This window comes from Apteryx mantelli, chromosome 8 (assembly GCF_036417845.1).
Source record: "Apteryx mantelli isolate bAptMan1 chromosome 8, bAptMan1.hap1, whole genome shotgun sequence".
In the NCBI taxonomy this organism is placed as follows: Eukaryota; Metazoa; Chordata; class Aves; order Apterygiformes; family Apterygidae; genus Apteryx; species Apteryx mantelli.
Window position 1 is genome coordinate 6,379,979 of NC_089985.1, and position 27,682 is coordinate 6,407,660.

The 27,682-nt window shown below is 39.7% G+C and overlaps 1 protein-coding gene across 1 annotated transcript in view; it reads left to right on the forward strand.

The window, feature by feature from the left end:
• The window catches only part of BRINP3 (BMP/retinoic acid inducible neural specific 3), a 191,635-nt gene that overhangs the window by 100,743 nt on the left and 63,210 nt on the right, over positions 1 to 27,682 (forward strand). The window contains exon 3 of the mRNA XM_013960174.2: positions 7,747 to 7,937. Within this exon, the coding sequence (XP_013815628.1) occupies positions 7,747 to 7,937 (191 nt within the window). The remainder of the gene's footprint in view (positions 1 to 7,746; positions 7,938 to 27,682) is intronic.

The window sequence follows — 27,682 nt, forward strand, 5'->3', positions numbered from 1 at the left end:
CCCTGAGTGAGAACGAAAACTTAAGGCTAGTTCTTTTGAAGACACGGGAAAATTCTATCTTAAACGTTAAAAATCTCTCTGAGCATGAGATTTGCTGGAGGGAAACGTGGGTACGGTACCCTTCCCTCATCCCTGTTAATATCCCCTCACCAAGGCCCTGAAATGCCAGAGGTGCCACACACTTGCAAAAATTTCCTGCTTATAGGCAGGCAATGTTGACCTTTTTGGCTCTATCAAAGCTTAAAGAAAGCAAAGGGAGTTTTTGTAATGACTTTGGTGGGTTTCGATTTAGGTCCTTAGCCTCAATTTTTAGGCAAGATTTCAGGTATACCTTCTGCCTTCCATTGTCTTTGGATTGGTGCTGAATATCTTTGAAAAAATTGGATTGGTTAAAATAATTACAGGAAATTGGTAATTTCTAGGAATGCTTTCATGGGGTTGCTGATGTCCCTATACTTCCCTGTATGCTTGTGTCAGTTTTCATTTTTGGGCTAGGCTGAATGGCAGTTCCCAGAGACACCTTGTCCACACTTTATTAACATGTAATTAGATTTTTTCTTTCAGTAATGCATTCATACCTTTCCTTTAATTGTGACTGGTTTTCATCTGAAAGCTGTCTTGCTCATGTAGTTTGTTAAAAGCAGAAGAGCAAAACTGAGTGTGTATATTTCTTTTATATAATGAATCCCCAATCATCTGTATTCATGGGCATAAAGGAAAGCTTGGCAAATGAACGACCTTGTGGTAAGATTTGTGTACCTCTGTGGCCATTTGGCTTTCATGAATATCCCTTTTTGACCATAAAGGGAACTCTTGCACATGGTTATCCGTAAAATGTTCCCAAGTCTTTATTCAGAACCAGAAAAATATTCTCCTCAAGGGCATTCTAAAATGCGAACTTAGGGAAGTTGCACAATTTTTCACGTTGCTACAAGATAGCATGGAAAACGACGTTTCTCGTTGCTTCTATTTCTTACCGAAGTTTTGTCCGCAAGTGGCTGTAAGCAAAGTCAAGCAGGTCCATAGTGAGCAGCTTCGGGTTGCTGGATCGAAAGACACTGTGCAAGCCAGCGTTTGCACAGCACGAGGCGGTGCTGAGCGATGGGGTCACTGAGGAGCGCGCTTGCCCGTGCACAGGAATAACCTCTTCCACTTCTGCGTTGACCGCCTGCGGTGCCAAGCCTGCGTTTCACTTTGTGCCCGAACGGGGAAGCTGAGTGGGGCTGGGCCTTCATTAAAAGGTGAAGACGACTCCCCCCCTCCTCGAGGATGAGTGTTCAGGACTCGACTGAACGCAGCCCTGAGCAGCCTGATCTAATTAGACCTGCTTTCAGCTGGGCATTGGATGAGATGACCTCTGGAAGTCCCTTCCAACCTAAATTATTTTATGATTCTATGAAATGTATTTCTAAATTCTCCACAGGCTTTCAACTAGCAGTCCCCAAAAGCCAAGGTTCTCCTCTGAATGAAAGGCAATGTGCAGTACTACTTATTTTCCTTTCTTCTGCATTTGTACTTGTGCTTTTTTCTTGCCCACTCCAGGATGAAATGAAAGTCCAGATTTCGAAATAATATACAAGATAATTAGCTGCCGTAAACCACAGTGGTGTACAGCAAGCAGTATGTTGCAGTGTGTGCTGCAGAACTGGAAGTTATTGTGAAGCTTAAGGCATCGCTCCTGACCAGATGTAAATGGATGAAAATTTTAACAGACCCCACTTTAAAAGCCTTCGTTTTAATGCAGTTCTCACATATAGATGACAAGGCTGCTTAGCAAACCTGGTGATGAGGAGATTACTAACAAACATATTAGGCGATGTAGTTAATAATAAACGTATTAGCTAATACAGCATATTAGTTAATAAAATAGCTAGCAAACATATGGTTAAATGATAGGCCCTTGCTCCTGGCATTTTGGCAATGTGAGCCTGACTCTGGCGCTTTGCAAGATGAAGATAGTGGAGCGTACAAATAACATAGCAACAGTTTTGAGTAAGTGGGTTTTCAGGAGGTTTTCAGGAGGCTTGTGACGAAATTCGAGCAAACAGATGGCAATTGGCCAACTGGTCATCTCAAACGTTTGAGATGTATTTATTTGGCTGTCATCGTCAGTCATCATTGTTCAATGCGCTCACTACCAGAGCATCATTAGCTTCCTTGACATATTTCCTAGACAGTGTTGCAGGCTTCGAGAGCCGAAAGAAGAAAAGGTAGTTTTGTCTTTACCGCAGGCAGTCTTAATGGACATGGAGCTCAATCCCAATTTGTCATCATTCTCCTTTCCACGCACTGCAGTTCTGCAGTTGTGTTCGATATTTGCACCTTTACTATTCCGCACATTGGATAAAGACAGTCAGACTTTCCTTCCTGCTGATATTCCTCTTGAGTGGTATGTTACTCTGCCTGTATAAATGATGGGAGAAATTCTCAGCTTGCAGAAATGGGTGGATCTCGATGAATTCTGAGGGATTTATGATTGTTTACACCAAGTGCAGGTATGACCTTTGCTCCCTATGAAATTTCTTGCAAGGTAAGATGCAAACTTATTTGCAAATAAGGGAGGGAGAATCCGGACCGAAATGACTGATGTGAGAAAGGAACTTAAAAATTTACTGTTGGACCTGCAAACTCTTCAAAGATATTTAAATTGCCAGCTTTTAATATTATGGATGATAAGGAGAAAAAAAAAAAAAAATATATATATATAGTATGTATGTATGTATGTATATGTGTGTATATATATTGTATTTCTTTCCTCTCCTGTGTGTTCAATGAAGAAAAATTTCAAATCCTCCTAAAACAGATGTTATGTGTGGAATAAACACGCACTGTTATTCGGTCGGACCACAGAAATGATACCACATCTGGCCTAGTGTTAACTTATATACTTTTTGAAGCTGTGCACTTCCACCAACATCTGCTTAAGTCTGGGAAAATGATCTGATGAAACCCTAGTGGTACATTCTATGATCCATACATGAATAAAATTTCCACCAGGGCTGAGCTATTTTGCATAACAAAGGCATAAAATAGTTTCAGACTTTTTTGCTATGTTGAGACATAGCTGTTGTAACTCAGGTATTCTGCCTGATCAGAAACTTTTGAGAAGTTCACAGGTCAAAGACACATGTATGTATGTGAATACAGGGCTCTAAAAAGGAAGCTGTGGGTGATGCTTGGATTTAGCCTCCTTTGAGTATCATCCTTTTATTACCATTTCCTACTGGCTGACAGGAAGTGATGGGAATTGCTTGGATCATTGCATTTTCCTGTCACAGCCCTGTCCACAGATGGAAATTCAAAGCAGCAAGATGTGTGATCCTTCCATCATTACAAAGATGTGGATACAGGAAAGCCACCTCTCAATAACTGAGGCAGAAAATAGCATTAACTATTTAAATCAGATAAATATGTATTGTTATGTATAACAAAAGTTATTTATGTCTTCAATAGACATTTATATTTAGTTACATTTGTTACAGCATTATTCTAATTCTGCCATGCCAACGATGGCTATTTGCATTTCTTATTTAAATAATTCCTGAAGATATTCTTAAAATGCACACAACATTAATTTCCAATTTCTGAATGCCGTTCTTTTACCATTGTACAGAGTCTTAGAGCTAAATGGCCACAGATGGGTTATGTGTCTAGGTCAATTTCTATACGCCCACTTTGTTTTGTGCTTTCATTTTTTGAAAGACAACACGTAAAATATTTTTTCTCAGCCAAGAAGGTTAATTTGCAAATGCAAACGCTGGAAAATACATTCTTATAAGCCTTGGAAAGAGCTAAATATACACGCTAAGTTCGAGGCTTGCAAATGCCAGGGCTTGCAGGGACATTAGTCTATATTGCGCCAAGGTCAATGTATAGCGCGAATGTCAGAGCCCTGCCCACTGATGAATATCTGTGAGTGACAGCAGCAACATGGAGATGAAGCATCAGCACAGCGAGTCTGCTCATTTCTTGAGGCAATTACTGGACTATATGGCGTTGTTCTGCGAGCAGGAACATGGGTTTTGTGCTATTTCTTTCACCCCTGAGAAAGTGAAGCAAACTGGCTCCTGAATTTTGGGAAGCAGAGGGAAAATACTGCTTTTAGAGACCACAGCAAGCACAGCTGTGTGGATCTGATGCTGAATAATCGTGTTTTCTTAGTATTCACTGTCATTAATCCTTCTCAGTTCTTTAAACTCATAATCTTGAATAGTTTGGTAAATCCCATTTATTTTTTGACTCATGCTTAGATGTTTTCTTAGCCAATTCCACGGCTGCAGACTGTTACAGGTAAAAGAAAAAAAAAAGATTTATCCTTGTTTCAAATGTGACAGAAGAGTCTCTTTTGACGTGGGTTTCATTTTTTTCTAAATTAATTTAAAACTCATACTGTCTCCCACAAATTAGATATGAGTCACAAATGTTACTTTCCAAAACCTTTTCTTATGGTGCTGCAACAAAACAGTAAAGCCCGAGTACTAAGCTGTGGTGGAGGCTTCTGGTTTTTTAATCTACTTTAACCCTTTTCCTAGCAAGTGCTAAATCAGCTCTGAGAGATAAAATACTTCCAGAACCTGGAAGAAGCCTTTGAAAAGAAAATATTTTCGGACTGTACCTGATTGCACCTGGTCTTACCGTAGTGCCTGAGGATCCCAGCTATGAATTAGGACCTACTGGTTTGAGATGCCACCCAAGCACAGTGGCAGAGATTTTGGGGCAGAAAGAGCTTTCTTCTCATCCACCCCAAAGGGCCCCCTCCCTCTGGCCGCGTGCCCTCGTTCAACCTTGGGAATCACAGTCAGAGGGGATCCAGGTCAAATTCTCGTGAAATACAGTTTGGATGGAAGCAGTCCTACCATCCCTACCCATAACTGAGATCAGTCACACAGGCGCTAAGGGTTCACACCGGGTCTGTGTGCGTGTGCACGTTTGGGGCGCATGGGCAAATAAAACACGAGGAGTCTCAAGAAAAATTTCCCCTACTTTCCAGAGATTTCCCCCAAGCCTGAGTGCTGTTTTTCTTTTATCTTGCAGTTCATTATAACCTATTTGCGGTGGATGGATGATCAAGCTCGCAAAACTCACTTTAATCTAAATATATTAGCTCACGCACCTGAAAAAGGGAAAAAAATATACGGAAAATTTCCTAGTGACATTTTGCGCCTTTTTTGTGCTGCCTGAACTAATCACTGACACCAGTTTGCCTCCTGCAAGTGGCTCTGATATTGCTGCGTCTTTGCAATGTCACAAGCAGTTGCACAGAGTCCGCGGCCCCCGAATCTTATCTTGACTCACTCCCTGGCTCTGCAGTTTGGAAACATCCTTCACATCAGCTAGCACCAGAGGGCAGGTTTTATTTCATAGCTATACCTGAACCCTGGCAGTGCTTGAACTTTCAGATGGCAAATTTCCATCAAGGGACAAGCCATTTGATTTTGCTGTGCTTTTCCAGCTCTCTTTATTCGCCACGGTCGGCACGGGTGCCCACCTGGCTGCAAGACCCCATCACTGCCCCGCGTCAGGGGAGTGGGGCAAAATGCACTGCACAGGTCTGGGCTAATACGACTCACTGGCTTATGCCCCTCCTGCCAAGCGAACCTAGTCTGTTTTGGCAGCAATTAAATAAAATGCAAATCTGCACCCGCTTATTACAGCATGATGCCTAGGTAGCTGGCTGGGGACATCCTGTTACTTATGGAAGCTGCTTTAATTCCTGGTTCTTTGGAGTTCAGATAATTCCTGCTTTGATGAACACATGCACACACCAAAAAAAACTAAAAAAAACCCCCACCCTTTAGGAAAATGCAGGAGGAGAAGCATAAATATAGTGGAGAGCACGGAGGTAAACTCCAACCGAAATAGCCAGCTGTCCTGGGCAGCAGCTGTCCGTTCCTAGGAAGACATGACCATGCTGCACAAGCCTGGCGGGTTAGACAACAGCGTCCCCAGATAATGGGAATTTGGCTTGTGGAAGGACTGAAGGACCTGGCTTTCCTCTGAATCTGCAAGGGATTGTCAAACACTGCAAGGTCCACTGATTAGCATGAGTCAAGTCCTCTTTCTTCAGACCCAAACAAATTTTGCAAGCAGAGGGAGCTGCTCATGTAATCATTACATGGCAACAGATGTGCTCACCCGCTCCGAGGCAGGCGTCCTTAATTTAGCATTGCTCGCCACCAAGGTTGTCTTCTTTTAAGGATGATGTCATGTGCTCATCCTACATATTATCCCTCTGCAGCAATATCTGCTGGCACATAAGTCCGTCTGAACTTGGCAACCCAGCCTTCAGATGGGCAAAATGCCACTGTAACAGATGGGTGAGCAATGAAACGAGTGCAAGCGGCAAGTCAGAGCGTAACGGGGCAGCTTCCTTTCCAGGAACGAGGAAACGCCCTGTGGTAGAGCCGTTCAGCAGCTAGAATAAAGATTTAATGATATTACTCCTTGATTCCTGAGCAGGTGAACTTCACAGAAGGCAAGCGACCAAATGCAGCCTCAGAAAGTGCAAAAAGTAGCTATTTTGGATATAAGTTGCCTTGAAATACTATTTCGATAACTTTTCTGTTGCACTTTCTGAAGTGAAGAATCTTGTCTGAACACATCTTTAAATGAATGAATTCTTGGCGGCCCTGAAAAAATTTATCTGTGAAGCAAAAAATAAATGTGTGGAAAAATCCTTATAAATTTAACGGTGTCAGTGGGACTACACTGGAATGGTTCTCGAGAACCAACAGCGTTGACCAAAGGATTTTGTTTTGCATTGTTTTTAACAATTCCAATGGGAATTAAATTTTCTAAATTTAAGTGATTTTTTTCCCCATGTCATTTGAAAGAAAAAGAAAGTGAGAAAGCTTCAGCCTAAGGTGCCGGAGCTTCTCTTTGCTTTTGGAAAAACTATGCTGTCTTGGAAGTTGGGAAAGTGTTATTTATGTTTCCTTTTTTTAAAGAATACTGATTAACATACTTATTACATATTTTTTATCCTTTTCAATGATAGAAATTTGGTGTAAGTGATCTGTTATATCAGGTTTCAGTATTCTTATCATTGCTGAATTGATTAAAAAGCACAAGAGAGTTAGTTGATTATAAAGGTTATAACAAGGTATTATGTTTTTCTGAGGTCAGAAAATACATGTCTGAGGTTAAAAAATACATGTTTTAGAAGAAAGAAATTAACAGGAACAAAAAAGGAAAAGTCTCAAGTATTATATTGGTTTATTTTCTTTCATGCTAACATTAAATACCAAAAAGTGAACATATTGAGCAATCTTGGATGCAAATACATTTTTACACAAAATTTACATTTAATACATACATAACATCTATATGTGGTTGGCAAATAGGAGCAAGTGGAGAAGACTTATCAGCGCATTTTAGGCATAAATGTGTCCTATTATGTTGTTGTTATTCATAGCAGGCACCCCAGGAAAGAATAAAGTAGAGGAATACTAAAAATACTAATTTTCCTTTTGAGTTCTTAGAGACACTAATATAGACAAAAAAAAGTGCTTTTAGTAGGAGGCGCTGACCACTAGACCCACGAAAGAATTTGTTGTCCATGTGCTTAATGCCTATTAAGGTACCTCCTTCTGCCATTAGGGAGACGTCTCAAGCGTTATGTTGCTATCTGTTTCTCCACATTAGACAACAGCTATCGAAAGTTTGCCTTGCCACCTTATCCGTGGCAAAAGGAGCGCTGCAGAGGGCGGCACTGATGCATGCCGCCGTTTCTGTTTCTTCCCCCAGGAGAGGAGTCACTCACAATTTTTGTGGACAAACGGAAGCTGAGCAAGAGGTCGGAAGGCAGCGATCCCAGCACCAACGGCTCTTCGGTGACCCTGGAGACCTTGCACCAGTTGGCAGCCTCTTACTTCATCGACCGAGACAGCACCCTCCGCCGGCTCCACCACATCCAGATTGCCTCCACGGCCATAAAGGTATGGGAGCTCCTCTGGGAATGACTGGCAAATGCGCTTCCAGGTTCACTGTCTGCTAGAGGGGATTACTTTTGATTACTAAAACAAAAAAGATTTACTAGGAAAATAATCACTTTTTTCCTAAAATTTTCGCTGGATAAAAAGCACTAATCTGATGATGAAGACGTCTAATGAGCGAATTCTTGGTTGCCCTGAAAAAAGTCTAATGCACTAAAGATATTATTCTTGATGAGTGATACATAATTTGAATGATGCAGATGGCCTTTTTAGAAGTGTTTCGTCAGTGAAACAATTTCCTTTATATATGTCCTCAACAACTGCGTTTATAGCCATTCTTATACCAGTGTATAGGCACCTATAGTTTGTGTTTTCCCTCGCACTTCTTTGCATTATTTTGCAATTACAGTCTAACATGCTCCTCTAATTGAAACATTAATGAATTAATTTCTTCCTATTTGGGGAAAGTTTTGGAGCTCTTGGTTCTGTGGTACTCAGTGCATTTTGTCAGGCAAAGCCTCCTGCTGTAGGTCACATGTGGCGTGAGAGGATGCTTGGCTAAGATCAGCACTTATGTAGGCATGGCATAAAGGTACAACCACTCTTTTGAACGATTCTCTCGTTTGACATTGCCTATCTGAAATAACCTCTCTGAGTACACTTCCAGCGTAGAAGAGCAAAACAGATTTTAATTTGCAGTTGAATGTGCATAAATTCTAAAACTTTCAGTGTAAGGTGTTTTGTTTGGAATCCACTGAATTCTTTGGATCTTTCAACTGGTAGCTAAGTTCTTCATTAAAGACCTCCTGAGGCCAATTCACGGTTTCCAACTACCCTAGTTATTACTTTTCAGCAAATATAAATTTACCTGCTTGGGAGCTCCAGGTCCTTTGCAGATTAAGAGGGGTAGAATGTGATTTTTTGCATCGGCAGTGCATGCTCAGTTCAGCAGTTCATATATATCGGTTATGCCTCCTGCCCCATCCATTCCTGGGCTGGTGACTCGACGGCTAACCCCAGCTCAGAGCTCGTCGTCCACGTCTTACTACAGACTGCCTTATTGGCCGTCTGATTTGACTTGTCTCAATAATCTTGCCATTTATCATGTAGATCTGCAGCAATCTTTAAAAAACTAGGCTCCTTCCTTCAAAGTCCAGGCGAAACTTTCCTTCCATGTTAAGGAAACTGGTGGCAACTGAAGGGCTAGAAAATGGGAGGCAGAGACAAAGCAGTGTTTGAAATAAATTTCTCCTTGTATTTGCTGCAGTTGTGCTTTTTCCTTTCTTTTTTTAATGGGAAAATTTGTGACATAATGCAAAATTCAACCCTGTTTCCATATAGCTGCTTTGCTAATGATTTAGGTAACGAATGCTCTGTGCGTCGAAAGTTTTTTACAAACAACACCAAATGACTAAGTTTTTTCTCCTCCTGCCTCCCCATTCACAAGATGGATTCAGATGCAAGCTGTAGTCCATCACCAATCCGCTTTGGGTAATTGACTGCAGCAGGTCTCGAGAAAATGGTTCTCACATCAGATGCAACAGTGCTGATACACGAAACCCTCATTTTACAATGCTGCTTTCATGGAGGGACGGCGAACATTTGCATAACAGATTTCTATTGTCAGCGCACTTAACTGAACAAAAAACTGTTTCTGGTGAAAACAAGAAACACAAAAGCAGCAAGGAGAAGGCATTTTTTTTGTTCTCTCCGCAGAGATTTTCCAAACACCACAGTTTTTAAATTAGCAAACCATCAAATAAAGTCGCAGATGCATGGTGCAAATAGCAGATTTCAAGATTATTTATTAAGGAGTGTGTACTGGGGTCTCGGTTAGGCAACCTCCTCTCCATGCTAGCAGAGCTGCAGGGACAGATCTCAGTGCCCCAGCAGATCAGCATGGGATGCGACTTGGTGGGACCCAAGGACTGGGGTTGCCATCAGCCAGCTCTATGCCTTCCCCTTCTTGGCTGCTCCAAGGAGAGGAGTCTCTAGTTTTAGGTGGAATTTAGGTTTTTTTCCAGCACTTAGGCCAAAAATTACTGGATTGGTTTTTAGGTCATAGCAGCTTCCATGTCTGTCTTGCCACAGCTCTGCTCAAAGTCTTTCTCTCCATGGGACATCCAGGCAGCATTTGCAAAGGCGGTCCAAGCAAACCTCCCTCAGCTTACGGTAGCTCTCTCCTGAGCAGCATCAGCTAAATCCAGTATAAAAGTATTGGTGAGGATTGGTCTCCACAGCTTAGAAATCCCTGAAATTCTGAATTTATGATATATTAGAAACATACCGAGCACTACACAATTATTTTTTGATTGCTCACTAACTAAGAAAATATCATGTTTAGCACCTATTTAGTATTTGATACTGTCATTTAAGAGTCCCTCTCAGATAGTGATTCTGTGTCTTAAAACACCATTTCCATGTACCTGTAACTTCATTTCATTGAAAAGGAAAATACTAAAAGGATACTTATCTTTTGAATAGGTGTTTTTCCCCCCCTTCCCTTTTTGTTAGTCAATTTTAGATACATTTTGGATGGCTTTTTAATATGCAGTATACCTTACCATGCTAGCAGAGGTGTTTATGCTTTAGGAAAGAGAATATTAATATTGCTTCATATAACTTAACTAGGTAAGGTAGCTTCTTACTAGGTAAGACCCAACTATCCTTCTGAGAATACATATCTGAATGAAAAAAAAGTCACCCAGAACAGGCAAGTCCTAAAAAACAAATCAAAAGACATGTTATCTGGGGAGAAATCATAATGCTTCAGCACACAAATGAGCCTCCCAGCTTACTCAAAGGTAAGGAAGAAGTTGTCCTTGTCTTTGGAGCACATGACTACCTATAGTGGTGCATTTTGTACCTTTGGAAATTGGTTTCTGATCGTGTTTGGAGGCATGATATCTGATTAGATAAGCTGAAGACCTGTAATATCTGAAGACAGTTCCAGAGTTTTCATACGTGTGAAATTATATGTCATGTCCTGCAGGGAACATCTGCATTACCTCTGTGTATAAATCCATACGGTTTACCGTGCAGTAACCCTTTAACCCTTTAAGTTTCTTAACCAGCGTTAACTCTCTTTACCATGGAGGCTTCTTGGGGTTTTGAACTTCAAAATGAACAGAAGTCATCTGATAAAGGTTGCTTGTTTGTTTGTTTATCTCCCATGAATATGTATATGAGTATATACGAACTCCATCATGCGGCATCTCCTAAACCAAATTACCGCATGTAGTCCTATAATAATTCTGTGCCCTTGTGATTTTTGTTTTCTCCTGATTCGTTTGTTTTGTCTGTCAGACTATCTGATTTTGGAGGTAAAGATTTTCTTTCTGAGTGCATTGTAAATAGGTAGCGCATCGATATAGTTTAATGATCACTTAACAGCAAAAATATAACAATACGGGAGGAAATATTATCCCTTCTGTCTAGACTAGGAAAGAGGACAAATGGTTAAAAGAGCTGTAGCATTGCTCAGTCATTTACTAGGATAGCGAATGAGCAATTCACCCATTCATAAACTATGGCTGTGTCCAGGTTTGGCCACACAGTTCTTAGTATTTCCACCTTTTTCCTCTAGTGCTTCTTCAATAGGTTAAGGTCTACAGGTCTTTACAGCTGGGACATGGAGAGGGATCTGTTAGGTCACATGAGGCACAGAGCCAAATCGAGAATAGATCAAATATCAAATGAGAATGATCAGGTTCAAGCAATATTCTGAAAAAAAAATCACCATCAATAAACACCTGTTTTCCCAAATTGTAAGAACAAAAAGCAGTGGATACGCTTTCACAGCATCACAGAATCGCTGAGGTTGGAAGGGACCTCTGGAGATCATCTAGTCCAACCCCCCTGCTCAAGCAGGGTCACCTAGAGCACATTGCACAGGATTGCATCCAGGCACGCTTTGAATATCTCCAGAGAAGGAGACTCCACCACCTCTCGGGGCAACCTGTTCCAGTGCTCTGTCACCCTCACAGTGAAAAAGTTTTTCCTCATGTTCAGATGGAAGTGTCTGTGTTTCAGTTTGTGCCCGTTGCCTCGCGTCCTGTCACTGGGCACCACTGAAAAGAGTCTGGTCCCATCCTCTCGACACCTTCCCTTCAGATACTTGTACACATTGATAAGATCTCCTCTCAGCCTTCTCTTCTCCAAGCTAAACAGGCCCAGCTCTCTCAGCCTTTCCTCATAAGAGAGATGCTCCAGTCCCCTAATCATCTTTGTGGCCCTTCGCTGGACTTGCTGCAGTAGTGCCACATCCCTCTTGTCCTGGGGAGCCCAGAACTGGACACAGTACTCTAGATGTGGCCTCAGCAGGGCTGAGTAGAGGGGGAGAATCACCTCCCTCGACCTGCTGGCAACACTCTTCCTGATGCACCCCAGGATACCATTGGCCTTCTTGGCCACAAGGGCACATTGCTGCCTCATGCTTAACTTGGTGTCCACCAGCACTCCCAGGTCCTTCTCCGCAGAGCTGCTTTCCAGCAGGTCAACCCCCAACCTGTACTGGTGCATGGGGTTATTCCTCCCCAGGTGCAGGACCCTGCACTTGCCTTTGTTGAACTTCATGAGGTTCCTCTCTGCCCACCATGAGAATAATAATAATATTGGAGAATAACGCATAATGAAATGTTCTTCTCCCTTCAGCAACAACCTGGAAATGATCCCGTATCAACTCAAATAATTAACTTATTTTAAAAAATAAAAATTGAATCAGATAATTAATACCTGATCAGTTCATATGTTCTTTAATTCATTCAGATTTACTGAGATATGTGATCCCTACTTTTTTTTTTCCTGATGGGTCTTGATACATGATTATATGGGACTAATGCAGGAAGATAGGCTTTTGATACATTTTTTAATTAAGCTTTTCTGTCCCAAACCTAATTTAAGTCACAGAGAAAGGAAAGTACCAGGGAGGGAAGAATTAACCTCAAAGTCTTCATGTTTCACTCTTATTTATCCAGTATAAAACGATACTATTCAGACCAAACTCTGCTTTCCCAGTATTGCTAATGTAAGGGAAGAGGAAAGGAGTGAAAGAGGCTTATTTGATGAATGTAATCAAGCTTGTTAACTGTGACATAATTATCCTTAAAAATAATGTGACCAAGGCCTCACTATTACACATTTACTATATTGACAACGTATTCCACATAAAGAGAGGAAAAAAAAAAAAACAAGCCACATCATTTTCCAACTGTAAATCAAATGTTCATGGGATCTACCCAGAGCCTTGTATCAATATTTACCTTATTTAAAACTCCCTGATACATACATTATTTCAATATTATTTTAATGCATGCATTTTAGTGTAAGTAGTTAGGTTCATATGCTAAATCAACAGTTTGCAGCCTCAAGGGCCTCACTGGCAACTTGCCAAGAGCCTGAGGGCTGCATCTAATTTGCATATACATTAACATGAATGTACATCCTGTTGTGTTTGAAATATTACAGATCTAACATTTCTTTCCCTTGTATGCTCATTTTAAAAGCTTTTTCGTATGAAAATTTCTCTCTGGAAGCATGTAGGGTTGTCAGCTCTCCTGCCCTTGTGGGATGATGGGGTGCGCAATCCTCTTATTTGGTAAAATCCTCTAAACTCGTGGAAGCGTAATACAAGTACAGTCAGCAAGCATTTTCCTTTCCCCCTGTGAGATCTTTTACCAGCCATATTTTCATGTCTTCTACCTTGGCTTTGTTCTCACGTCAGTACAGCTATGCTAATTTGCAGCTGCTGAAGATCTGACCGTAGCTGGAGGCCCAGGGGAAGGTGCAATGACCGGAGACCTAGGACTATGCAATGACCCTGATCCAAACTGCTGACCTCTTTCCTTCCCTGACTGATGGGTGGTGTACGCACAACATGAAGGGCACAAGCTACCGTAACACCTCCTGTGACTCTGGAGGCACGTCCTGCCATTGACTGCTGGCAGGGTGACCTTGGCATGTCACCCGCAGATCATCCATCCACTCTCCTAACAGCTCGTTAGGAGACTTTTTCAACGGTGGGTAGGTGGGAGAGGGCCAGGCATAATACGTCAAGCCTTTGTCATGCTTTCTGAGTCTAACGCAGCTGGAGGACGCAGCAGTACGAGCTGATGTTCAAATGACCCCAGGACCTGTTCACCAGGAGCCGTGATTCCACCAGTGGCTTTAAAGAGGGCTAATTCATACCGTGGCCTTCCCTTGCCTGGTATTGCTCTTGCAGGCTACATTTCCACTGAGGAAGTTTTATGCTGAGAAGAGCACAGAGCTTTGCGGGCTGGACTGTGAAAAAATGGCGAGGATGTGCTAGTCATTGGTTGACTGAAGTCCAAATTATTGTGCAGAACAGATAAGAAACACATTGGTGACATCGTAAATGTTATTGAATACTGTAGCTGTGTTCCGCAAAGGGATAAACACAGTTATGCTAGGCTGTTAGAACACTTTTGTTATTTGTTTAATAAAATGAAGAAGTTACGGCAGTCATATTTTGGAGGATATGCACTTCCATGCCAGAATAGATCTTCTTTCAAGGGAAAATGTTTCAGGGACCTGGGGCAGGTGAATGCAGTCTTGGCATTATCTTAGGGTACAACAGCTGTGGGACAACTCCCGTGCAACAAAAGAACAGGAGGGAACAGAAAAACAGATGCATAAATTGAATTTTCCACCAGCTATTCACAGCCAGATTACAGCCCATTTATTCCATCTGAGTGGGAATGAATAACCATCCTTGAGAATCTGTCCTCTAATTTCAATTAAATTTTATTGTGCAATTTGTTTTTTTCTTCCCCCAACACACTTTGTTTTTTTTGCTATGAGAGATTTAAGCCCTTTTGCTGCCTCTGAAAACTTTAGATTACAAATAGTATATAGGAACAGGACTCTATTGTGATGGTAAATATATTTGATTATCTATAATTAACCCATGAATGACTCATGGTGAGCTGTCAGCGAGGAAACTTAAGGGTAATGAAATTAGCTCCTCGCTCAAAACTCAGACTGAAACCCAGACAATTTTTTTTTGTTTTGTCTGAAAAAGCTTGCTTGCTTCATTTTTTTTCTTTCATACCTCATATTTGAATGCGTTTTTCTGTGAATTCACATAATTGCTGTAATCAAAAGAAGAAATTCTGAAAACTGAAGACCTGTGCTTTGTCAGATTTCTGGCAGATTCTAAATGTAGCTAATTTCCACAGTTTTGCATGAACAGGCAAATTTTTGAAGCTTTGGAAGTCCAGATGTGGCACATTTCTCGCTCCCATTTTCCTCCTTCAGTTTGCGGATGGGATTTAAGACTGCATAGCTGAGAAACCTTGCAAATCACTGAAATGTGGGATCCTCAGAAGTTTGTGCCCAGGAAGAGCTTTAAGTTGTAAAGTCACATTTAGAAATACCGAGCTGGAAAGACACTTGGCATATCAGATATCTGTGACTCATTGAAATTAAATAGCAAGCGTGAGCTTAATTAAACGCAGTAGGGAACTGAAAGGCAAAAGGTATTGGCCCTCATCAGAAATTTGCTTCTTCCCCATTGTGCAAGGGTGGTCACGTTACTTGAGCGTCTCAACAGAAAGCTGCAATATGGATCTTCAAGAGCAAGCATTTTTCAGGTCTGTACTGAAATTGCAAGTCGTTCACCACCTTGGAGGATCAGGCTGCCTCTGGATAACACTAAAGTCTGATATTTTTCAAAAGGGGGAGTTAAAAATTAAGATTTTCAGGAAATACATGTGATTTGTTTTCCCAGATCTTTTATCTTTATACAAGGAAACTCCCATGAAATTTCAGTAGGAATTGAATACTTTTGCAGGCTACCTTGAAAATCTCAGTCACTATTAGAAGCTTCACAAAATCAGCTCAGCTGTTTATATGGCTAGGTAGGGATTTTGAGGTTTAATTTTGGATTATTACCTAATCTTACCAAAGCACCTGGGACCTGCTGTTAGGCATCTAACTTCTTTTACATTCTGGGCATCACCTAGTGCCTCAGAGTCTTTCAGTAATCTCAGACCTATCCAAATTTACATTTTGGATAGGCAACTTTAGTCAGCTGAGATCAAACTGTTGATGTTATGCCCTTTGAGCCTGGTTGAACCATGCCATGAGGCATGGTACAGAGACTGTGTGCTAACACTGCTACATCAGTAATAGAACAGAATTCCCATTTGTCTCATTAGAAAATTGGAGTTCTTTTGAATTTTGACTTGCAGAATGAGGCTTTGTATGTTTATGGTGGGAGGCAATTGGAGATCCTTGGATCAAATCCATCATAGGTTTAACAAAATGTTGTGACTGGTATGTGTGGGCTGTTAACTAATTCTAGGAATGCATCAAATGTAAAGGTTAGGGATTTATTGCCATATCGTATTCAAGAATTTAAGGTGATGTGAATTAAAACCAACCTTAATTCATTTGGACACTAGGGTTCTAATTAAATAGAAACTCCGGGGCTCCTTTCCTAAAAGTTAATGCAGAGGTCAGGTCTGGTGTAAAACAGCATAATTCCTTTGAGAATCTGGTCCTCGCTATTCTAAAGAGCAAGAGGGGGGAAAAAAAAGTACCAGTAAGTTAATGCAATACCGTGTTTTACTAAACACGCTCAGAATGCATGCTCAGCAGCATAATTGACACAATACATCACAGCAGCTGCAACATGACACTTGTAAAAGGATGCGCTTTAGCAGCCTCTAATATAGGCTGCACCGTCTCATTATATTTTCAGCAATGTGCATAGAGGAGTAATGAGTGCAAGAAGTTATAACGTCTCCAGCTAGTTGGTAACACAGCATGAAATGCTTTCAGAGCTGCAAAATAGCACATAATAGAGATGCGAGGATGCGCAGTTTGGAAAGAGGTTAGATAAATATTCTGCATTCTTAAAAAAAAAAAAAAAACAACCCAAGGATAGACCATAAGTCATGAGAAACCATAAGAAATTGAAGGGTTGTTGGGTTTTTTTTTATATTGATTATGTAGATTAGTTAAAAGAGGAGAAGGAGGAATAAAAAATAAATTAAAAAAAATCCAAGCTCTATGCAGGCCAAAAATATACATGTGTAAACAAGAGACCTTAGCATCTTTCACACAGCTGCTGCCATCACAGTTGTCAAAAACCTAGAAATAATTCATACTGAAGTTTCCTTAAATGTTTCATATGCCATTTTATTTTTCTTCCCTTACGATGTGGAGCCAAAGTAAACCCACCCAGAAAAGGGAGGAAGGCTTTAATACTGTGAGATCCACAAAGAGCGCTTTGGGCAATACAGCTAGAGCAGAGCACTGCAGCACCAATTTGGGGCCTTCTTATTTTCATGGCTTTTAATTTAGTCTTTATTCTGGCTGTGCAGCGGTTTGTGCATGGGCTGAGAAACGTATACTTCAGCGGTCTTAATGTCTGCTACTCTAATTGACAGCTACAGGCTGTGAGCAGGTCAGAAAATGTCACACAAGGAGTATAAAATTAGGAGAACATTTCCCTATCTCTGAACTCTAAGAAATAAGAGACAACACATATCAAGAACGTATATGAACACAAAGGTCAGCTTGGGAAGGATATCCCAGGGTAACAGAGACTCAGAGTCGGAAGCAATAAGCTAAGAGAATAATAACAGCCTGTTGAACCACTTTAGTACTTCTATTACTTTTCCATATAGAAATTATACCCTTCATACATTTTCATGGGTTTTGCTGTTATACATTGTAATTAATCTCCATTCTATTAATTTAGTGCTACAAAACACCCCTGGAAATATCCTTCATGTTTAAATCCTTTAAAGGCAAGTAACTCTGGGAGTTATTTCAGTTATTTCTACTTATAGGACCTCACGCAGTACTTCAGCAGGATCTACATTTCCGGCAGGCTCTAAAACTATAGCACAAGCTCTAATAAACCAATGCTTATCAGGGCGATATATGCAGAAGCTGAGGTTAGGAAAGATCTCTTTACTCATCCAGGACACTTTCTATAGTATTTAGTGATCCCTATAGTGTGTTTTCAGATCTTAAATATCTGAAACAATGGCATTTTCATCACTGTCTTACAGACTCTATTGTCATAGCTGACAGTAAAGGTATTTTTCATCTTGCATGGTGAGATCCTGACCTTATATGAGGAATAAGCCCCACTGAAATCAATGGATTTTCTCTGCACACATACCATTGATATCAAGGCTTTCTCCATTCCACCTCAGCCATCATCTTCCTAATTTATCAAGCCATTCTTCATTATTCTCCTCTCATTCCCAGGGAATGGTTAAGACATTTCATGTTCTTTGGGTATAAATGCAGTGTTTTTCCTCTTTTTTTTCCCCTGAAAAAGTAAAATAATAATAATAAAAAAATTAAGACACATCTGTAGTATCATAGTCATACTAGTTCATAATTTTCAAGCAATTACAACAGTTACAATAATACCACTAAATACTACTGGTATACAATCTCCTACCTAGTATGCAGATTTCTGAGGGAAAATAATTGTATTTTCTCCAGGAGTACCTAGAGAACTGAAAATGAAAGAGATTTCCATGTTTTTCCTTTGACTTCTCATGAAATCCTTAATATGTAAGAAAAAGGGATGATAAAATGCTGCAGATAATAGAGAAGATGGTTTGAGGAGGCTCATTAATAATTTTCCTTTCAACATATTTTAGTCTATTTAAGTAGACTTTATTCAGAATCTGGTTCTCCGTTAGAAATATGACATTCACAGTGATACTGAATCATGCGTATCATTGTAAGAAATAAATATCCTATGTTACTTCAAGCATAGCAATTTATATCCTCAATTAAAGTATAATGATAAAATGTATGGGTCTGCTTTTCTTTTATTTTATGTGATATACAAGAGGACCTATGCATTTTGATTTTTAATATAGGTTTACTTTTGCTGCAAGGAAGTAGTCTCAATTTGCTGAATGTCGTTGGAAAGACATAGAGAACAAGAATGCTTTGTTTTGGTTTGTGTTTTGGCTTACACTTAAAAAAACCTAGTTGAGTTTCTTCTAAAATGAGCAAATTGAATAAAAATATTTTTTCCTGCTAAGTATTTTTCAGTTAGGCTTTCAAAATAATTCAGATTGTGAAAAGGAAATAAGATTTTGGGGTGTCAACACTAAAAATTTTTGATTCCACCAACTTCATCTCATGTATCATATTTCATTTTTTGTTACCACAGTTATGATTTTTGTCCCAGTGTTATAATCCTCATATTTCGATTTCCATTATGGCTTTTTACGTGGCTATGAAATTTTTAATGTGGAAATATGTGACAGGAAAAAAATAAAATAAAAAGGCATGTTATTTATGGTCATTCTAAATACAGAAATAGATTTTCATTGCGTTGTTCATTATGTATGCTGTCTAACTGGTGATCCGCCTATATAGACCTTATATTAAGCACATACACATAATCACCTTCACAGCAGGAAGCATGTCACCGGTGCAGTGGAAGATGTAATGTAGCTCCAGTGAAAGCCTAAGACTGATTTCATTGAAATTCTCCCTCATTTCAAAGGCATCAAGTAAAGAAGCTTTCCTACCTGCAACCCAAGCCCAAAATGTTTGCCCTAACATCCTTCCCTGTGCCAAACCAGGCCTTACAAAGAAGAGTCCAGAGTTGGTCTAACACACTCTCTGAGGAAGATGATTCTTTCTGAATGGGTTTACCGCATTTCTTTTACGTGCTTTCCTTAAGAAAAAAAAAAGTGAGCAAGTTAAGAAAACCAGCCAGTCAGTGGTCATGTCCAATGATTTTTTTATTTTACAGAAATACTTCATTTGCTAGAGTCAACTTTTCTCTACTGCTTGACTTGCAGTTACAAATCGGCCCTCACAGTGTTGAGTCCCAGCCACATTATTCTGATGGTAGCAAATTGAGGTGGCATAAACCCCAGCTTCTAACTTCATTGCAAACCACACCAGAGAAGCCAAGTGCCAAAAGAAAAGTTCAGAGATTGCTCCTCTCCCAGTGAAGTGCTCAAGATTTCCTCCAGCGCTCATGGAAGTCCTTCCTAAGTGTCCATCAGTGCTTGACACCGAGTTCTCGTTTATGAGATGTTCGAATCCTTTGCAGGAGATTTTTATCTTCATGCAGGTTTTCTCAGTTCATCTTTAGCATCAGTTTGAAAGAAAAGGCTTCAAAGGCTTTCTGGAGACTTCTCACATGTTCCTGAGATTGTCCTCTTTCATTAGAATGATTCTTGCGTTACACTGCAGAAGAAAAGGACAATTTACTAAAGTCTCTGTTGCACTTCTTCACCTCGTCAGAAGGTTTAAAACTACGTGATGAATTTGGAAGTTTGTCATATGCATCTAACCTTCCATAAATATTTTACCATCAGAGACACTGTAGTAGGATATGAAGAGATGTCAGTGTACAGTCTGGCATGCTGAGCTCTACTCCTAACTGCCCCAAAGAGCCTTTCCACGACCTTGAACAAGTCACTCAAAAGTTCTCCGTGCCTTAGTCCCTCCATAATTAAAACGGTGATTACAGCATTCACTTATCTAATAATAAGCTGTGAGGTTTAATTCTGTCATGTTTGCAACTTCCCTCGGTAAGATTTGCTTTATGACAGTAAAGGTAGCTCCGTATGTCTCTGTTTGGCCATAAAGGGTAATCTATTAAAAATAATCTCCTGGAGAGGAGTTGATATATTATGACGGAAACAGAAGTGTAAGGCATCTAGCTGTTCTTTCATGAGGTGAATGACCGAGGCATTTCACCTGTTAAACTCCACAGCATCTGGCACTCACAATGCTAAAAAGACAATAAGGAAAGTTAATTAAGATACTGTACAATATAAAAAAGTCATATACTGTTATGACAGAATAATAGCTTAGAAAGGAGATTTATGTTCTACAGGCAAGCCAGAGGGTCTAATAGATAAAAACTGGCTAGAAGAAATCTCCAATGATGAATACAAAGATTTTGTGCAGACATGTAAATCCAGTATCTCAGTGTCCAGTATCTCAAAAATTAACAAATACTCATGACAAAAGCTTTTCACAGAATGTATTTTGAAAGGAGCTAGATAATTAGCTCTCTCCAGAAATGTTCTGATTTCAGTTAGGTGGTCGCTTACGTGGAGACAAATCAAGATCTCCAGGTAGCATAGTTCCCTTCATTTCTGAACGGACCAAAGTCCACTTCCCTGGGACTCTGCAGTACTGATAATAAATGTTAGTCTCTTCTCGTTTCTCCCCCCCCCCTTTTTTTTTTTGAACTTCCCTCTTTCCCAGATCCTCGTGCTAGTAGGAACACTCTAGCTTGCTCTTTTTCTGTTTTTTTGGTTGAAGAAATGCACTTGTCTTTATGATACATCATTCTTTGCCCTTGATGTAGTCTTATGTCAGGTCCAGAAAGAAATGATTACAGCAAGCATTTGGACAAAACTCTCTATTCTATATATTTTTTGGAAAAAAAAAAACCACTTTAACGTAAGATCCATAATATGACAGATTCATGTATGGCCTAGTGGACAGGCCTTCATAAGCCTATTTGATAGGACTTTTTACTGCCACAAATCAGGATGCTTTCAAGGATTTCCCAGCTAAGCACAGCACTCTGTCTAGATGACATTGCCCCTTGGACCTAATTCTAAGAGCAGTCTTCTGCATGTTAAAATTTTTTTATTTTTCTCTGTTTCATGAAATGAGGATATCCAGAATTGCTCAATTGTCACCCGAAACTTTCTAAAGAGTAGTCGGCTTTTCATTCATGAACCTTTATAGATGATGAACAAGTTAAGGTCTGGCAATTGAGTTTAATGAGACAGTCTTACTGCCATGTGTCAGAGAGATTTTCACCTGCAAAGAATATGGAAACCCACATGGTGGATCTGGCCTCCCTTGCTGAAAATAAAGGATTTGGGGAAGTCCCTGGGCAGTTTCCATCAAGCTGTAATTCCTGCTTCTCATGAAGGCTTTTTTGTTTGAATTCTTTGTGTTTCTGCTTTGTAACAGTCCTTCATTACTCTAAGTTTACAAAGGTACTTCAGTAGCGTTTGATATATTTACAGTTATGAGTATTCTGCTGATTTAGTCAAACTTAGAAAAATTATGAATCCAGTTTTACTTGTATTCTTTAGAGTAAAGAACTAAACTCTGATTTAAAGTTTCTTTCTTACCTCCTGAGGTAGCAGATTTGCTCACTTTTCCTTTACAATATTTTTTTTGTGTGTTTTGTTCGTTAAAACTTTGAGGAGTACAGTGCAAAATACAACCGAGTATCTAACTCCTACCTGGTCCTCATTCACTAAAGAGTTTCTACTGTCTACGGACTAGTGAGCATTTGACATCAAAAGTCTCTATATTTCAGGTTGGGCATAACCAAAAACATCTCAGTCTTTACGATGCTAGAAGATTCTTCACTTAACCTTTGGGTATTTGGGTATATCTTTCCTTTGCTGCCTGACGGACTAAATCGGGAAGATCAGACCTTGTACTGAACATAACTACCAACTCTCATTTCCCATAAATTTCGGCTAACTGGCAAACCTGAGTTCGGGCCTCCTCCTTCCTGAGACATAGCAGAAAGGTGATACAATTTGCTGGAATACATTAGGTCTCAGAGGGGGGAAAAAAGGAGAATTTATTCTGTTTTTAAAAACTATTTTGTTTTTGCAGACTTCATGGTTGGTTTATTTAACTAACCACTTTTCTTTTATATGGTTCTTCCCTTACAAATTTGTTTCTCTCCTTTGCCTTGCCTTTCCCAATACCTTTTTTTAATCTAGAATACTGCTCATTATTGCAGCAGTGAGTTCTCTGTAAAAAAAATTTGAAAAGTCATTTTTAATTACATATATAACAACTGATTGAAAAAATATTGTTTGGTTCATAGTAGAGAGTCCTAGCTAGAACTGCATGAATCTTTGTATCTTAATCAAATTTAGCCTCAGGGAAGAGAGCGGTTCGGTGTGCTTACCCTCCCATCAGGCTTGCAGCAAGCTGACCTAACATAGCAAGTGGAGAGCCCAAATAAACCTCATCCTTTCCCAGGAGCTCTTCCCTGCTGCTTCCTCAACTGCTTCTTCGGTCTGAAACGATCCCGTCAATGCAGGTGGTTCTGCCCAAGGGTTGGCAGCCAGAATAGAAACAGGAAGAGGAATACTGTGGGAAAAAGTCCTTGCTACAGGCAATTTCCGTATGAAGATTAAGCATAGCAAGTGAGGCCAAATTTTATTCTTTTCCAACCACTGCAGCTGAAACTATTGCACATAGGCCCGGAAATGTTTCCATAATGTTCATCCCAAAAAATAACTCAGGAGTATCCTGGATGGTGGTGAGCCAGAACACTGCTGAGATTTCCTACATCTTGTGCAAATCTCACTGGCCAATTTTAAAAGTAAAAGCTTCAAAATTGCTTAGATGGTATAAAATCACATTTATCAAAGTAAGCACCGAGTCTCACAATGAGCATTGGGTTTCTGAGCACTTACATCAATTTTGCTTATAGACTTTGGTCCTTTAGTTCACTTAAAGGATTTAGAAAACATTGGCAAACTTGTGCAGGCTTCAGAACAGATTCAGCACTGTTTCTTGGGATTAAACACCGAGACCTTTGCGTTTCACTATTCTGTAGCTAATTCCAGCATTGATCCTTGATCGGACTTTTAAGTACTACTGCAGATAAATATTTGTAGCTCTTCTTTCCTATGAGACAATACTTGACAAGCAACACATTGGTTTTGTTTAAAAGATAAACACCAGAGATTTGATTTTTGAATCCTGGGTCTCTTGTAACAAGTTTCCCAATCCTATTGGCCTATTTGGTGTAATAATGGTGTAATCTGGAGCTAGGCACGGTGCATGACGTATATCTCTACTGCAGCATGATTTAAAATCGTATTCCAGTCTCAAGTGTTCTTCATGTGTCTTTTTATAAGTTCACGGGGATCAAAGGCTGAAGATTTGCTTTCGCCACAGATGAAACTACACAGTATGACCGGAGCAGCATAAACAAGCAGAGTTATAAAGCAATACACATAAACTATCCATCTAATGCTGGGTAGGCATCCACGCACACTACTACGAAGAGAAGATGAAAGCTTCAGGATAAAGTTGCTTTTGTTTCCTATGACGAATTTAGCCAAGCATCTCTGCTTGGTTTGAAGGTCTGATAGAGATTTAATGATGAAATTATAGATCAGTTGCCATTATTAACTCTGTGATTAGGTCTTCAAATATGCAGGAAAATGTCTACAAATGGTAACATAAAAAAAATTAGAGTTTTGTAAAAATGTAAAATGAGAGCTGGCGGTACCGATGAGACAGAAAGGGCAAATGAGTTAATCTTCTACAAGATGGGATAAAATGGGCAGGAAGCAATCAGGATGCAACCTAAAAGTAAGTTCCCCAAAACAACCCAGGGTGCATTAGGAATTTTAGTGATATGGACAGCATAAATGAAACTGTAATTTAGATGAATTCCAGGAAAAGAAGTACAAGATATGGAAACAGTTCCAATTGGTAAATCTTCCGAGACAACACAGAAGAGATCGCAGCTAAGTTTTAGACTTGCAGAGAAAGGTTTAATCATAGTTAGGTTCTCCCTGGAAAATCCAGATCCTAATTAACTTCTGCTCATATCACTTTGGTTTTTTGTTTGTTTGTTTGTTTGTTTGAGCTTAAATGCTTTTAATCCTTTTTATGATATTTCTGTTTTAAGTCCTAATGTTAACCTTTAGTACTTAAATTGTTAGGACTGGGAATTGCTGTTCCCTGTGCTCCTCCATGTGTGTACAGATGAGCTTTTTGTCAAATAACCTAATATAAATGTTTCTAACACTTTTTTTTTATTTCTCTTAAAATGCAATGTATTTATAATTTTTTAAAAATAAGCAGTCAAGGCAAAATGCTTCCAAATTAACCAAAGCCAGTGCTTATATTCATCTAGACCTTCTTTTTCCTGCTGTTTTTCACAAAAAAATGGAAGATTTTGACTTCGCATTCTGATTCAGGAAGGACTTTCTTTTTCACCCTTTCCCAACCTCAGAAAATGATTTTCCATCCAGCTACAGTATTACTGTGACTAATGTTAGCTATGATTCTTATATAGGGCCAAATTGTGCTGTCTTCTTACAACTAAGGGGGAAGCAGTGAAAAATCCCAGTAGCAAAGGACTGCATGTTTAAAACCAAGCCATGAAGATATAAATCTTTTATTGAAAACTCTTGGGAAGTCCTTACATGGGGACTGTGAAGAGCTGGGATTTTGCAGTTGGGCTAAATGCGCCCTAAGATTTCTTTCTAGTTTTTTGTCCATTATATGGTAATGGAATTATGCATGGAAAAGAATGGAGGGCTGTTAAAGGGGCTTTGTTTTAGTGGGCTGCTTTGCTTTTGTTTTCTGCAGATACCCTGAGTTTTTTATGCACATGAAATATTATTTTAATTTGTATCTGTGCTGTCCTCTTTGTTTCTAATTCTATCTTTTAACCAAAATATATAGGTTTCATTTATTGTTCACTGCTCAGCTGTCTCTTTAGGCAATAAAAGTTGTGAAAAAGTAATATTAGTATTCATTTAAGTGACTAAGACCAGGCAAGCAGAAGTATCTAAATATAAACTGAAACAAAATACTCAGCTTTTATTACTTCTTCACTAAGAAGTCCATTATTTCTTCATAAGAGAACTTCGCTGTCACACATTGCTCAAGGCTAGTTAAGAGAGAGAACTTGTTCCTTCAGGGAAAATGCCTACCCTCATTCCCTTTAGAAAGCAGATTCAAGCCTTTATTTCTGCATATAAGGATAGTAGAGGTGCTGCTTTTTTCCGATAGCCTCCGTTCCGGGGAACCTGCCCATTGATTTTGACTGGGGTAAATCTTATTTTAAGAATGTAACAACACAGTAAAATTAAGGTAGTCTGAGTTCCTTTCCAATTCCAAAAATATTTTGATTGCCTAGGCAGGCAATGCCTAATGTGCGGATAATACCTTCCAGTTTTACTGGTGCTGTAATGCAGTCATCTAGCTCAGAGCTTATTCCTTAGAGTGAAGAAACAAAGTATGGGGAAGGAAGGGACAACACAGATCTCTGGGGAAGCTTTGTCATTGCATTCAAATAGAACCAAAAGTCATCTCCTTGCTCAAAAGCTTTAAAAAAAGTTCTTATTTCACTTCTACTGAAGTTAATGGAAATTTTGCACTTTATTTCATTTGCAAAGATATCAGGTTTGCTGTTTCTGTTACACCTTATAACCGCAGACAATAGGAAAATATGATGGGAGTGATTCTGTTTCTCCTGGGTTAGTGGACTCCTCAAATTAAGAAGTCAGTCCTATTGTATCAACACTACTGGTGGAAAATGTTACATGCCTATGAGGTATTTGTTTAAAATGATAGCAATCACCAAAAAAAACCCCATGTTAAAACATTGATCCAACCCATGACATTGAGTGATGTTGGTTTATCTCTGTCTCCTTCAGAAACGTTCATCTAGCTGGTGGCATGACAAGTGACAGTGTTTGGAACATTAAGAAGGTTTACTTTACTTTAATGATGCACTAATTAGTGCAAGTCTTTTAATATCCTCAATGACACAGGAAGGGCAGTGGAGCAGCAACCATTGCATTACAAAGAAAGGTGCTGAACGAAAGCGCTTTTGAGAAAAGCTGGAGAACTTGGGGAAAAAAAGGAAAGTCAGCAGGGGAGCCACTTCTAAATAAAAAGTACATGTAGTTCCTGCTCATTTGATCAACTTGGTTTTTTTAGATGAAATGACTGCAGCCTGTGCAGGCATGACAATGTGTGGAGAAGCAGGCTTGAAGACAAGTCCTGAAGGAGAGGGTGATAGGAGAGTCGTACAGGAGAATCCTAAGGAGAAATGGAGGATGAAAAACATGTGCTGTGAGGACATCCAGCCAGATGAGCCCAGGCAGTCCTTTGTGCCCATTTTTTTTTGATATTGAGGCCACACAGAGGCATGGTTTTGCAGCCCATCCGTAGGTCTCACACACCTCTCACAGAGCATTTCCTACCACCACAAAATGATCTGTGCCCCAGGGCAGCACTAGTGGAGTATGGAGACTGCTGTGTTCTGGGTGACTCTTAGCCCTGGTCACTATTATTTTGTAATTACACAAGAGGACTTCAGATTATATTAGTCCCTGCCAATATCCCTCACTATGTTACTAGTTCTGTTGAATGATTTATGGTGGAAAGGATTTGTTGAGTGTAAATGATAACGGCAGGATCTGGTCATTAATTAGCTTCCTTGTGTAAGAAGTAGCATTTTTCTCTCTTCCCCAGACATTCATCCAAAATATAAAAGCACTCGAGTTTTGTTTTTTGCCAGAAACTGTTTGCCTCAGGTTTCTTCTCCTTCCGTATTTTTGCTCGTTCTTCTATCTGCACCAGTCGTTCTGAAGAGACCTTTCTCCATGAGTAGCATCATGCAAGTACGACGAGGTTGCTGCTAAAGCATTATTTGAATGTTTAAAATATTAAGCAGGGTTATTCAAATCTGAATGTGGCTGCCTGTTTTGAAGTGACTAGCATTGTCTCATTCTCCTTTGTGTTGGCGTAGTTATCTTTTTCAGAAGCCAAATATATACTTTAAAGAGTCTTCCTGAAGAGGACAGTCCTTTATGCAAGACAGCACACCACCTCTGCATGGGCATGTAGTTAGGGATATTAACTATGTGCATTTGAAAAGGCACACCAGGAACAAAATCTCTGCAGAAATACATTTCCCTTTCATTAGGAAAGCCTTCTATAGGCTTAATTATCGTGGACAAAAAAAGCAC